This window comes from Mobula birostris, chromosome 22, assembly GCF_030028105.1.
Source record: "Mobula birostris isolate sMobBir1 chromosome 22, sMobBir1.hap1, whole genome shotgun sequence".
Lineage (NCBI taxonomy): Eukaryota > Metazoa > Chordata > Chondrichthyes > Myliobatiformes > Myliobatidae > Mobula > Mobula birostris.
In genome coordinates this window covers 14,087,410-14,102,459 of record NC_092391.1, presented here as the reverse complement: position 1 = coordinate 14,102,459, position 15,050 = coordinate 14,087,410, and the positions used below count along the sequence as shown (strand labels likewise).

Below are 15,050 nucleotides of genomic sequence, written 5' to 3'. Positions count from 1 at the left end.
GGTATCTAACTTATTCTATTAACTAATGAATTTAATGCCAGGAGCATCAGAGTAGGTTTTACATTGTGTATTTTAATGGCTGTATTTATAAAATATTTCATAGTGCTTTCATTTTGTTATAATGATACACTTAGTGGCCACTTTATTAGGTACTCCTATAAACCTTCCCATTAATGCAAATATCTAATCAGCCAATCATGTGGCAACAACTCAATGCATAAAAGCATGCAGGCATGGTCAGTTGTTGTACAGATAAAAATATCAGAATGAGGGAGAAAGTGACTTTGACTGTGGAATGTTTGTTGGTGCTAGACAGGGTGGTTTGAGCATCTCAGAAACTGCTGATTGCCTGGAATTTTCACAGACGACAGTCTCTGGAGTTCATAGAGAATGGTGTGAGAAAATGAAAGAAAAATCATTCAGTGGCACTTCTGAGGACAAAAATACCTTGTTAGTGAGAGAGGTCAGAGGGGAATGGCCAGACTGGTTCAAACTGACAGGAAGTGACTGTAATTCAAAAAAAGTGCCACAGCAGTGGTATGCAAAAAAGCATCTCTGAACGTTCAACATGTTGAACCTTGAAGTGGATGGGGTACAGTTGCAGAAGACCACAAAGTGTCACTTTAATAGGTACAGGGATTACCTAATAAAGTGACCACTGCATGTATTTCATAGTGGATTCATTTTGTTGTAATGATATTATTGAAACTCTGTGACAAACCAATTAGCATTTACTGGAAACCCTGTTATTTTGTTAGTGTAGGTGGATATGGTTAGTATAAACAAGTTACAAATTTCCAGATTTGTCATACCAGGGAGTTTTTAAACACAGTGTAACTATAAGTTTACTCTTCCTCCTCAGGCAGCTTAAACCCTTGACTTGTTCTCATTTGACACTTATTACTTTGGTCAGCCGACAGACATTAATAGAAACCTTGTTACTTTTTGGTAGGAAACTCTAGGCGGCATAGTTTCTAATGGCTCAAGAATCCAACGGGTTTATATGCAATGGGCTTCCACCGTCACCCGATGAAAATGAGTTGCCTTCTGGCTTCCCACAAAATATCTGTGATGATGTGCCGGAGGAGAAGTACCTCTGCAGTTTCTGTAAAAATGTCCTGAAGAAGGCATACCAAACATTGTGTGGCCATCGATATTGCTGGGCATGTGTCGAGTGGATTATCAAGTGAGTAATTCAAACTTTCCATTACTATTTTTATACTTTATGTACTTGACTAAAAGTAATTGCACAGAAAATGCAGAAAAAAATCTTTTGTTAGCTAGCCAATTATTTGCCTAAAAAATAGACTTATGAAAAGACTTGTTTCAACAGTCTAGTCATTACATCGCTATTGTGGTATCAGTTATTTTATAAATTGACAGTTTGAGAAGGAACACACACAAAATGCTGGAGAAACTGAGCAGTATCTATGGAGATGGATAAAGAATCGATGTTTCTCCCCTCCCCCTTCTCTCTTTTCCCATTCCCCATTCTGGCTCTCCTCTTCTCCTCACCTGCCCATCACCTTCCTCTGGCTGCCCTCCTCCTTCACCTTCTCCTTAATCCACACTCCTCTCCTGTCACATTCTTTCTTCTTCAGCCCTGTAGTTCTTCCATGTATCAGCTCCCAGCTTCTTAGTTCATTTCTCTTTCCCCACCCACCCACCTTTTCTCCCTTACCTGGTCTCACCTATCACCTTCCAGTTTGTACTCCTACCCCTTCCCCCCCCCATCTTCTTCTGGCTTCTTCCCCCCTTCCTCTTCAGTCCTGATGAAGGGCCTTGGCTGGAAAATGTTGACTCTTCTCACCATAGTTGCTGCCTGACCTGCTGAGTTCCTCTAACATTTTGTATGTATTACTCTGGATTTTCAGCATCTGCAGAAGCTGCTGTGTTTATAGAGTGAGAAGGAATAAATAAGAACTAACACTTTTAATGAATTGCATATGTATAAAATAATTGAAATATTTTGTGTGCTACCCCCTAAAAAATGATAAATGTAAATGCGATGCCTTTTGTTGGCTACACCAGAGGTACCCATCTTGGGCATCATAACCCCTCAAATATGACCTTTTATTTTATTTTTTTTTGGCGTGTGCCTGTGTGCTTCCGAGTCTGTACGTGTGCGTCTGCGTGTCTGTGATGATGTTTTTTTTATGGCTTTTTTTTACAAGGCGTGAAGTGAGAGAGAGAGTGTGTGGTGTGCCACTGCTCACGCGGGCATTTTCGCGGTATTTTCCCTTTATTTTACGAGGTAGAGTTGCGATCTCGACACTCAACCCGGCACGGATGGAAAGCGTACTCGGGAGTGGACCCGACTAGCTTCCAACTCGGGAACCTCCACTCCCGGGTCCGGCTCCAATGTTGTTGTGCCACTAGCCAGCCCAAACTGTGACCTTTTAACTATATTAATTTAATTTAATTTGGAAACTCCACTTAAATAAGTGAAATTAAATCATGCAACTATCCCAGCTGTAGGGTTTCTAACAGGTCCTGAGAATCCCCTGAACAGTCCCAAGAACATGAAAGGAGCAGCCCTAGATGTCATTGGGGATTTATTGAGGGGATGAGGTGGTGTTGATTTTACTGGAATTCAGCAAGTGGGGCTTTCACTGAGAAAATGTTGGGACCACTTGACCACTCATGTAATTTCTGAATGTTACATTTATTTGTATTAATCAGTTGATTCGGTACTTTGAGATGCTGACACAATTTTGATGCACTTTCAATAAAACTCATCAGTTTGCAAATTAAGTTGTTTTGGAAAACACAAGTTTATTGCCGAAGGGAGATTTCTATATTTTGCATCCTTTCAAGCTGTTATTAATTTCTAATTTCCCTTTATAAGCCTGCATAGAAAGCATTGTTGAAAGTTCATTCTTGATAAGGGGTAGCAATAATAGTCTAACTTTAAATAGTTAGCACTCATGAAGGAAAAAGAGGAAAAAGATTAGCTTCTTTTGGCACATGTACATCGAACCATACAGTGAAATGTGTCATTTGGATCAACGATCGACACAGACTGGGGATTGTGCTGGGGGCAGCCCCCAAATGTCGCTATGCTTCCAATGTCAATATAGCATGCAAGAACTTGTTAACTCTGACCTGTACGTCTTTGCAATATGGGAGGAAACTGGTGCACCTGGAAGAAACTCACACAGTCATGTGAAGATTGTGCAAACTCCTCACAGACAGCGGTGGGAATTGAACCCTGATCTTAGAACTGGCAGTATAAAACATTACATTAACGGCCATGCTACCGTGCCACTGTCTGGGTTATTCTAATCTTTGCTGCAGTGCAGGCTTGTTGTAAATATTTACGTAGGAATACTTTTCTTTTGTTGAACAGATACAATAAAAGTTCAGTTTGTCAGAAATGTAAGGAAGATGACCCACAGAGTGTAAATGAAGATAGCATTTTGGCTTTGGGAAAGGTATGGAATTTTATTGTAATATCCTTTCAAAAACTTGCTGTTTAGCAGTTTTGGTACTGACGAAAACAGGGAAAAAAAATGTAAAACCAGGTAGAATTATTTTTCTGATGTTAAATATACTAATTGCCATTTATTAATGATTGGGATGTTTTAAAAATCTTGATCATTTTTCAGTGTTTGGCATCCTCTGACCTTTTATTGTAGTAGTTTTTTCCCCTACTGTTCCTTTTCCATGCCTCATGATGCATCAGGCAGCATTCCTTTAGCACTTTTGTCTTTTTTTTATATAAGGCTGAGTTGCTAGCTCGACATTCAACCCAGAACAGATGGAAGGTGTGCAAGGAGCCAGCTGGATTTCCTTGAAGCCCAGTATGGATGCCACTATACCATTAGCCGGCCTTTTTCTCCTACAGATATCTAAAAATCCAGGTCTAACAAGAAGCCAAAAAAACTCTCAAAGTAGTTCAGGAGACAGGGAGCAATTAGTGATTCGAATCCTTAATACATTTGAATGCCAATTTTTTTTTTAAAAATCATATAGCCATTTAGATATATGAAGAGTACAGTCTATAATGGTGCTGTGAATCTATGGAGACTTCTCCTGGAAGGAGTGTGAAACAGGCTTTAGTTTAAAGAATTATTCAACAACTTCCCATGTGGGAAATTCTGGGGATGCAATTATATGGCAGCAACTTATCAGCTACATCCTGAAAGTCCTTAGATAATGTGTAGATATTAATAAGCACTATGAAAACACAGTTCTATCATTAGTAATTACCCAAGTGTCTCAAAATTCTTAATGTTAATAATTAAATATCACTAATTCCACATAGTCATCAAAATGTGAATGAAATGACAGACGATAAGACCTATACATACACCACACATTGGCTTCCAATTTAAAACAAAGATTTCCATTTTCTTCACACTGAGATCACAGAACAGTTCTTTGTAAAGACCAAGTATGTTGTGGTAACTTTACTAAGAATTCTTGCACCACTCAATGCAGGCAGGAAATATATTTATTCAGTCTTTACAGGAAGCTTTTCAAATTCTGTTCACAATTCAGACTTGGGTTTAATTTTGATATTTTCAGAGTGGAAACATCCTGTTGCCCGTCATTACATGTATGATACACTCTAAATTATAAAGTGGATTTTGAAACGTACAGGGATTCCCTAAGCTTGCTATTTTTTGTGTTAGGATGCTGCATTTCTGGCAGTATTTCAAGTCTCTTCAGAAAAGTTTAAAAGCTTCACTGCTGATATAAGATTGTGATTGTCAACCAGCAAAAGGGTGAACTTGCAGTGAACTTTGTATTTGCCCAAAGTTAATTTTGCTTACATCAGAACTTAGCCCCAAGCTGCTATTATAAGCTTTCACTCTTTCTATTGTAAAGGAAGACATTACAAATTGCAATCATTTAAAAATGTATGTTGTTAAAAATTGATTTGCATATATTTGCAAATAATAGATAATAACTAACAAGTAATCAATTATATTTCGGTAACCCATTTCCAACTGGTATAAATTCACCCATTCACAGATGGTTGAATGCTCCAGTTAATATTGGCCCTGATGAAGGGTCTCAGCCTGAAATATCGACTGTTTACTCTCTTCCATAGATGCTGCCTGATCTTCTGAGTTCCTCCAGTGTTTTGTGTACATCACTTTTTATTGGGAAGAAAAAAATATTTGAATTGTTCTGGTTTAAAGAAAGCTTTATGCTGTATATAGAGTTTGGAACATTGATCAGAACAGCACAGGACCACGATCTTCAGCTCACAACGTCATACCTAACTAATTATATTAGTAATCAAATGCCCAGCTGATCTCTTCTGCCTACATGATGTCCGTATCCTTCCATTTCCTGCACATTAGTGAGGGTATCAAAGAGACTCTTAAAGACCACTAATATGTTTGCCTTTACCAGCAGTGCATTCCAGACACTTCACCGGTTTGTTTTATTTAAAAAAAACTTGCCCCACACAAATCCTTTGAACTTACTCCTTTCCCTCAAATGCAGGAGACTGAGAGGTGATGTGTTAAGAGGTGTATATAACTATGAGAGGCATAGATAGGGTAGAAAGGCAGAGTCTATTTCCCCATCGTAAGGGTCTCTAAAACTAGAGGGCGTGGGTTTAAAGTGAGGGAAGAGATTTAAAGTGCCCATGAAGGGTAAATTTTTCATGCAAAGAGTAGTAGTTGGTTTCTAGACTGACCTGCCCAAAGAGGTTGTGGAGGCAGTATCAATAACATATTTATCAGGTAACTGGACAGATCTAGAATGGGCAGGGCATAGATGGATAAGGAACTAATGCAGGCAAAAGGGGTTATTATAGATAGGTGTGATGATTGGCATGGATATGGAGAGCTAAAGGGCCTGGTTCTGTACAACTCTGACTCCTCTGTGTAAAATTACTGTTGTAGTTTCATTTATTCCTGAAATCTCCTGTTATATAATTAATGCCATGTAACTTTTACCTACTGAGATCTTGAATCCTCTCATCTTTAGTCGTGTTCTTCCAAATAGAAGCTCTTTCATTATTTCCTTTAATTTTATCTAAAGTTAAGATGTAAATGTGCAAGTATGCTTTGGGAATATTTTAAGGAAATGCAAGTAAAAGTAATTCTGTTGAAGGTGGCCACATTTTAACTGCTCTTTGTTGTCAAAAGGGGAAATAGTTATTTTCATCAAATAGAATCTTCAGCTGGTGTATATATAAATGTTCATAATATGATTGGCTGTTTGAATATGAAAAGCTATTTTGTTTTACTTAAGACCTTTGGAGAACTGATTTAGAAGAAAACATACTCAGTGCTCTCAAACCAGTTTTAGGATGTTTAAAGAATTTTTTTTTTATTTAAAGATATTTAGTGATGCTGCAGTATCCAAGGAGATCTTAGATTTGAAAGTTCATTGCATCAATCCTGGTTGTACCTGGAAAAGCACAATGAAGAATTATGAGGTGGGTTTTACAAATAGTGAAGTTTCGAAGTTTAATGAAATTGTCAGGTGTCAAATTAAAGCATAGTAAAAAGAAAATAAATTAATATAATGTCCCAAAAGATTGGTGAAGAGCCTCATTGTTTCCTAAGGCCCATAAAACTTAGGAGCAGAATGAGGCCATTCAGTCCATCAGGTCTGCTCTGCCATTCAATCGTGGCTGCTTTATTTCCCCTCTCAAACCCATTCTCCTGCAACCTATGGTGCTCTTACTAATCAAAAACTTATCATCCTCTATTCTGAGTCTGGGCCCTTTTGTCCTAGACACTCCCAATAATGGAAACATCCTCTCCACCTTCACTCCGTCTAGACCTTTCAATATTCAATAAGTTTCAATGAGATTCCTCCTTCATTCTTCTAAACTCCAGCGAGTACAGGCCCAGAGCCGTCAAACGCTTCTCCTACATTAACCTTTTCATTCCCAAGATAATTTTGGTGAACCTCCTCTGGATTCTCTCCAATGCCAGCGCATCCTTTCATAGAAAAGGGAACCAAAACGGCTCACAATACTCCAAATGCTGTCAGACTAATGCTCTTATAAAGACTGTAAAATCTCATCATAACATCCAATGATTTTAATCTTCAATGTCCCACTTGCAAGGTTGAGCCCTACCTTCCAGCACCTGCAGTCCCTTGCATCTAAAAGTCCATTCTATGTATTTTTTTTCTTTTTACTGATTATTAGCTTGGAATTGTGCATCTTTGTTCCTCATATTTATAGAACTGTTTATGCAATCTTTATATACAGTGCCTGTAGGAAGTATTCACCTTTCCCCCAGAAGTTTTTAATGTTTTATTGTTTTACAACATTGAATCACAGTGGATTTATTTTGGCTTTTTTGACGCTGATCATCAGAAAAAGACCCTTTCATGTCAAAGCGAAAATAGATCTCTATAAAGTGATCTGAATTAATTGCAAATATTAAACACACGATAATTGATAAGTATTCACCCCACCCCTTAATACAACACACCAAATCATCACTTGTGCAACTAATTGGTTTTTAAAGTCACATAATTAGTTAAATGGAGAACTGTGTGCAGTCAAGGTGTTTTAATTGATTGTAGTAAAAATATACCTGTATCTGGAAGGTCCAGCTGCTGGTGAATCAGTATCCTGGCAAAAGCTGCACCATGAAGACAAGGACACTCCAGCAACTCCACAAAAAGGTTATTGAAAAGCGCAAGTCAGCAGATGGATAGTAGAAAATTCCCAAGTCGCTAAATATCCCTTGGAGTGCAGTTAAGTCAATCATCAAGAAATGGAAAGAGTATGGCACAGTTGCAAATGGGCCTGGAGCAGGCCATCCTCAAAAACCGAGTGACCGTGCAAGAAGGGGATTAGTGAGGTAGGCCACCAAGAGACCTATGACAACTCTGGAGGAGTTACAAGCTTCAGTGGCTGAGACGGGAGAGACTGCGCATCCAACAACTGTTGCCCAGGTGCTTCATCAGTCACAGCTTTATGGGAGAGTGGCAAAGAGAAGGACACTGTTGAAAACAACTCACATGAAATCTCCCAGAAGGCATGCGAGAGACTCTTGATATCAGCTGGAAGAAGATTCCACGGTCTGACAAAACAAAAATGTAGCTTTTTGGCCATCAGACTAAACGCTATGTTTGGCATAAGCCAAACACCACACATCATCAAAAACACACCATCCCTACCGCGAAGCATGGTGGTGGCTGCATCATGCTGTGGGGATGCTTCGCTGCAGCAGGCCCTGGAAGGCTTGTGAACGTAGAGGGTAAAATGAATGCAGCAAAATGCAGGGAAATCCTGGAGGAAAACCTGATGCAGTCTGCAAGAAAACTGCAACTTGGGAGAAGATTTGTTTTCCCACAAGATAATGACCCCAAGCGTAAAGCCAAAGCTACACAGGAATGGCTTAAAAACAACAAAGTTAATATCCTGGAGTGATCAAGTCAGAGTCCAGACCTCAATCCAATTGAGAATTTGTGGCTGAACTTGAAAAGGGCTGTTCACTCATGATCCCCATGCAGTCCCACAGAGTTTGAACAGCTTTGTAAACAAGAATAGGGAAACATTGCAGTGTCCAGATGTGCAAAGCTGATAGAGACCTATCCACACAGACTAAAGGCTGTAATTGCAGCTGAAGATGCATCTACTAAATACTGACTTGAAGGGGGTGAATACTTATGCAATCAATTATGTTGTGTTTTATATTTGTAATTAATTTAGATCACTTTTGTAGAGATCTGTTTCACTTTGACACGAAAGGATCTTCTTCTGTTGATCAGTGTCAAAAAAGCCGAATTAAATCCATTGTTATTCAATGTGGCCAAGTGGTTAAGGCATTCAACTAGCGATCTGAACATCATGAGTTCGAGCCCCAGCCGAGGCAGTGTGTTGTGTCCTTGAGCAAGGCACTTAGTCACACAATGCTCTGCGACAACACTGGTGCCAAGCTGTATCGGCCCTTGCCCTTCCCTTAGACAACATCGGTGTCGTGGAGAGGGGAGACTTGCAGCATAGGCAACTGCCGGTCTTCCATACAACCTTGCCCAGGCCTGCGCTCTGGAGAGTGAAGACTTTCCAGGCGCAGATCCATGGTCTCGCAGGACTAACGGATGCCTTTAATTTAACACAATAAAACATGAAAATTTCCATAGGGGTTGGGGTGAACACTTTATATAGGCACTGTATCAATAGTCTTACTTGTTTCCTTGCAACGTTAAAACACCAACGCCTAGAAATCGACTTTGTTTGCATATGTCTTTCATGCACATAGTGCTCATGAAAGCTCTTTTGTTCAGGCTGCTATTAATTCCATGTTAATCAGTGCCTGTCAGAGAACTGATATAGGCATTGAACTGTTATTCACCTCGGCGTGGCTGAAGTTTGCCTAGCATTAGTTGTGCAGCACACACTTCCCCTACTACTGTGGTCTTCGCTATTAACTCAGATTTTTTCATTAGATTTGAGATTGAAGCAATTAATGAATCTCCACTGTCACATGAATGTCCCTCTTGCACATAGCATCTCTCAAGCTCACGTCAGCGTGGCATCATATAGTGGAGCTCCCTTCACCAATTGTCCACAGTATGTAGTACAATGGAGTGCGTTCATTGTACTCTCAATGTACAATGTTGAAACTATGTACGTTGCCTCAACGTTGGCCTGTTGGTGTTTGCTCTATTTATTTGGGTTTTTTATAGTAACCTTTATAATAATGTGTTTGTCTTGTCCGTGTTCCACTGCTGCCACAAAACAACAAATTTCATGACATATGACAGTGGCAAAACCATCTCCTCCACAATTTCCATCAGCACAGGTGCACCACAGGGCTGTGTGCTTAGCCTCCTTCTCTGCTCATTTTACACCTGCCACTGTGTGGCTGAGCACAGCTCCAACACTGTATTCAAGTTTACTGATAACACCACTGTTGAGGGCCGTATCAATGGTGATGATAAATCAGCATGCAGGAAGGAGAGAGATTGAAAATTTGGCTGAGTGGTCACTCAGTGTCAGCAAGACCATGGAGCTAATTGTAGACTTCAGGAGAGGGAAGCCAGAGGTCCATGAGCCAATCCTCATTGGAGGTGGAGGGTCAGTAACTTTAAATTCCTGAGTATCACTATATCAGAGGACCTGTCCTGGACCCATCATATAAATGTAATTGTAAAGAAAGAATAACAGTGCCTCTACCTCCTTTGAAAACTGCAGAGATTTGGTATGACATCAAAAACCTTGACAAACTTCTAAGGTGTGTAGTGGGAAGTGTATTGACTGGCTACATTACAGCCACTAATGCCTTTGAGTGGATTCGGCCCAGTGCATAACGGGTAAAGCCCTCCCGTCTATTGAACACATCTACATGAAATGCTGTCATAGGAAAGCAGCATCTATCATCAAAGATCCTCACCAGCCAGGCCATGCTCTTTTCTCGCTGCTGCCATCAGGCAGAAGGTACAATTGCCTTAGGACCTGCACCACCAGATTCTAGAACAGCTACTACCCTTCAACCATCAGGCTCTTGAACAAAAGAGGATAATTACACTCATCTATTGAGATGTTCCCACAACCAATGATCCCACTTTAAAGACTCTTTATCTTGTTTTCATGCTCTCGTTACTTATTGCTGTTTACTTGTAGTTGCATTTCAACAGTTTTTTTGTCTTCTATGCTCTTGCTCTTTCATTGATCCTGTTTACTGTTACTATTCTATAGTTTTGCTGAGTATTCCTGCAGGAAAAAGAATCTCAGGGTTTTATGTGATGACATATATGTACTCTGATAATGAATTTTACTTTGAACAGTGATAATAAACCTGATTCCAATTCTGATCTTGCAAGAGCCAGCAGGCACTTGTGGCTGGTCAGGGCAGTTTATCATGTGGTGCGGAAGTCAGACATGCTGGAGATCAACATGTTCCTACTCCTTCACCCTTTCCCTTCTCTCAGTGATGGTCTATATGTCTACTTCATTTTGACCACCATGGAGAGTGTTCTGACTTGTTCCCAGTGGTCAGCTGTGCCTCTCAAGGCAAATGCATAGAGTTCCCAATGGAAACCACAGCACACAACACCAGAACATCAGCTGGAAGCCCACATGTGAATTAATTTATGCACTGAATGTCATTACACTTTTTTCACATATTTTTCCCCAAAGTGTGTATTTTTTTCTAGGAATTAGCTTTGGTATTAACACTACATTCAGCATGTGTTTAGTGCACCAGCAAAGGGGAACTCTAATTTCTAGACACATTTCCCAAGTGTTTAATTCTTTTGTAAAGTATACCGGTAACTTCAAGATGGTGAGCCTTTCGTGAGTGGTAGGGAAATTATTGGAAAACATTCTGAGGGATAAGATTTGTATATAATTGGGACAGCAGGGTCTTATCTGGGATCATCAACATGGCTTTGTGTTGAGGAAATCCTGTCTCACAAATTGAGTTTTTTGAGCAGGTAACAACAAAGGTTGATGGTGGGTCAGTGGACAATGATGATATGACATTAGAATAGCATTTGACAAATCTAAAGTAGACTGGAACCCCTGTTTTTTTGTGACACACATTAACAATTTTGGTATAAATGCAGGAGTTATGATTAATAAACTTGTGAATGACACAAGTTAAGGATAAGTGAGGAAGATTGTCTAAGGTGGGGGGGGGGGGGTTGCAACCTGAGGTCCACGGACCCCTTGCTTAAATATTTTGGTCCATGGCATAAATATGGTTGGGAAACCCTATCCCTGATATAGATAAGATAGGGAGTTGGGTGGACCGCTAGGAGATAGAATTTCACCTTAACAAGTGCAAGATGAGGCATTTCAAGAATCAGAAATAAATAGGATGTACTGTATACAGTTAATGGTAGGGCACTGAGGAATGTTGTAGAGCCAATAGGCTGAAAGGTCTTTTTCCTTGCTGGATCTCTGGAAAAAAAACAAAAGGATCGTGGGATTTAAGTCCATAGTTACTGAAAGTGGCAACATAGATGAGGTGCTGAAGAAAGTACAGGTTGAGTACCCCTTGCCCAAAATGCTTGGGGCCAGAAGTGTTTTGGATCTTGGAATTTTTTGGATTTTGGAATATATAATAAGATAGCTTGGGATTGCCATCATTTCCAACTCTGAATTTATGTACTTACCAGTAAGAAGTCTTTGTCTTACACTTGTTCATCGCACAAAGAATGACATGGACGTGTTGAGCCAAGGAGGTCATTTTGGTGTCATACAACTCGCATGTCTCTCTATTCTCTTCAGAATTCTTCCAGCTCTTGAGTGTCTTACATACACAGGGCACCAAGTATATACTGACACAATGGAATTTAAATTTGAACACTATTGTCTAATATGTGTTTTACATAAACTGTTATTTAAATTCATATGATCTAAAATTAAAATAAAAGAACTACAGATGTTAGAAATCTGAAATAAGAACAGAAAAATGCTTGAAACCGATAATAATCTGGCTAGTGTACTGAAGATCCAACCGCAGAGCATACTGTGTCTGTTCCAGTAAATACAGTATTGACGTCTACCCAACAGTGTCGAAAATTGCCTAAGTGCACCCTGGGTAAAAGAAGAACAAATCCATTTTGGCCAATCCCCACACGGTCGTATTTACTCTCAATCTATCTGGGGAAAAAAAGGAATGATTTCTCAACAGTGCTGGCAACAACAGATGTTCACCATTTATCTGCTCACTATCGTCTAGCCTGGGTTTTGCCAGAACCACCCAGACTTCTGCAGAGCTTATAATCAAAGAGCTGAATTCTGTAGGTTAGTGCTCTCCGTTTCACGGCAACACTTGGTTTAATGTGGGCATAGGAACACCCTGGTTAAAAAGTGTTGAGCAACTAAAGGGGAAAATAATCACCAGTGGCTGGAGTCGTGCCTTGGACAGAACAAGATGGTTGTGTTTGTTGAAGGTCAATCATACAATGGTACATTACTGCAGAGGATTCTCAAAGCAGTGCCGAGGTTTAACCATCCTCATCTGCTTCATCAGTGACCTTCTCTGCACTGTATTTGGACCTGTTGATGTTTGCTGTTGATTGTACAGTGCTTAAGTCCGTTTGCAATTCCTCAGCAGCAAAACAACCCATGTGTGAATGCAGCAAGACTTAGACAATTGATGAGCAGTAAATGTCATTTACTCCACAAAGGAGCAAGGCAATGTGCATTCAGTAGCATTCGCACTGGGAAGCCCCATACTCTTAATTTCCTGAGGTTTACCACTGACCAGGACTTCAACAGGATTGGCCACATGGAAACTGTGACTACAAGAGTAGGTCATGGGCAGGTAATTCATCTCCTGATATCACAAGTCTTTTCAACCATCTACAAGGCACAAACGTGTAGCATAGTGAAATATTCTTTACTTGCCTTGGTGGATAGATACAGTGCGGATTATTCTCGACTTTGAATTATTTTGCCTGTTCTTTAGCAAAGCTGGTTCTGAATGCAGAAACTCCTTATCCAACAGCAGTATGAGAGCTCGCACCACACACATACTGCAGTGGTTCAAGAAGGTGATTCACCATCACCTTCTCTAGAGCAATTTGAGACGCCCAGAAACTGAAGATGTTTTAAAAATGTTTGACATTTTTTAAAAAAAAGAAGTGGTTTAACTATGTTCTAATTAACCTATGTTAGTCACTTAATTAGCTGCTCAGAGCTGTGGCACTTGGCTTCAGATTATGTGGGAAACCAAGATCAGACTACCAAAACCCAAGGAAAAAAGGTTCTGAGCAATACAAGGGTAGTTGGACTTGCACCCAAAAATCTGAATCAGGTTTATTGTCACTAACATAAATTGTAAAGTTTGTTGTTTTGCTAGTATTGCCTTTGTAGTTAAACCTTGGCTTTAAATAACGAGTTACTGTTTGCTTTGTGATACTTTTAAGATTTTACTTATTGCATCTTGTGAAATTCATGTCAGTTCTCTGAATTTTTTTTTATTATTATTTCTAGGATCATGTAACTCAGTGTGAATTTTCACTGATTCCTTGCAGTACAGGTTGTGGATTGATGGTTTTAAGGAAGAAACTGGCAGATCACTTGGAAAAAGAGTGTAAAAACAATATGGTGGATTGTCAGCAATGTGATACGAAAATGTTTATGAAGGACTTACAGGTTTGGTGGCAATGTTTCTTGCTATACAATAGCACTTATTACAGAAACTGATTTTTAGTATATCCTTAAGTCATCCAGTTATACTTTTATATTAATCTATACTGGGGAAAACATTTTCTATACTTAGAGCTCTTGTATGATTCATTTAATGTGATTTAATAATTCAGCTGTCCTGTCCTAGAATTAGATGTAACATGAGAGATCGAGCTAGTTGGTCTCTTGTTCAGAAGTCAAAGTTCTGAATTTTAGCTTGCTCAATGATCCATATATTTGGAGGAAGTAGTAAAGCTGGAAAAAAGATAGAAATACACAACCACAATTAATGTTTCTGGTCCAAGATCCTTTCTCCAAACTAATCAATTTGCATTTCAGATTTCCATCATCTGTAGTTTTTCATTTTCAGTAAAGCTGAAAAGTTGGGAACTATGCGTGAGACTTTAAAAAAAATAGAAAATCTGGAATAAACAGAAAATGCCGGAAATACTGTGTTGTTGAGAGACAAGTTGAGATATTTCTTCAATTCAAACCCCATGTGTTTCCAGAATTTTCTGTTTATTCCAGATTTTCTATTTTTCAACCGATGTAAATTATGTTTTAACTCCATTATGATAATTCCAATCTGAGTTTGTAGTAGCTATAAATGTTTTTGAGGGGAATGCCAAAGCCTCTGTAATGTCACAGCAGGCTCAGCTCAAAACTGGGTCATTTAGTTTAATTTATGGGTATTCCTCAGAAAAGTGATTGTGAACTTTAGTGTCTTAAGGTTTTGCTGTACTCTTATTTCAAGTTTCTTCTATATCTTTATAGATTATTAAAATAATATTACTAACCTAACAATCAAAGTGCACAGAACTAATATCTATTGCTGCTTTAAAATTTTCACTGAAAGTGCATGAGATTTGGAGCAACCATCACATATGTTACAGTGGATCCAGCGATACATAAGACCATAAGACATAGGAAAAAAATTAGGCCATTTGGCCCATCAGGTCAGATCTGCCATTCC

General features: G+C 39.2%; 1 protein-coding gene across 2 annotated transcripts in view; it reads left to right on the top strand.

Annotated features, from left to right (window-relative positions):
* traf1 (TNF receptor-associated factor 1) overlaps positions 1–15,050 on the top strand; it is a 56,942-nt gene that overhangs the window by 23,898 nt on the left and 17,994 nt on the right. The window contains exons 2-5 of one of the 2 annotated variants that reach the window (XM_072240047.1): positions 953–1,186; positions 3,350–3,434; positions 6,305–6,403; positions 13,883–14,044. In XM_072240047.1, coding sequence (XP_072096148.1) covers positions 978–1,186; positions 3,350–3,434; positions 6,305–6,403; positions 13,883–14,044 — 555 coding nt within the window. In that variant the 5' untranslated portion in view covers positions 953–977. Of the gene's footprint in view, positions 1–952; positions 1,187–3,349; positions 3,435–6,304; positions 6,404–13,882; positions 14,045–15,050 lie in introns of those variants that run through there. The other variant, XM_072240048.1, reaches the window with a different exon arrangement.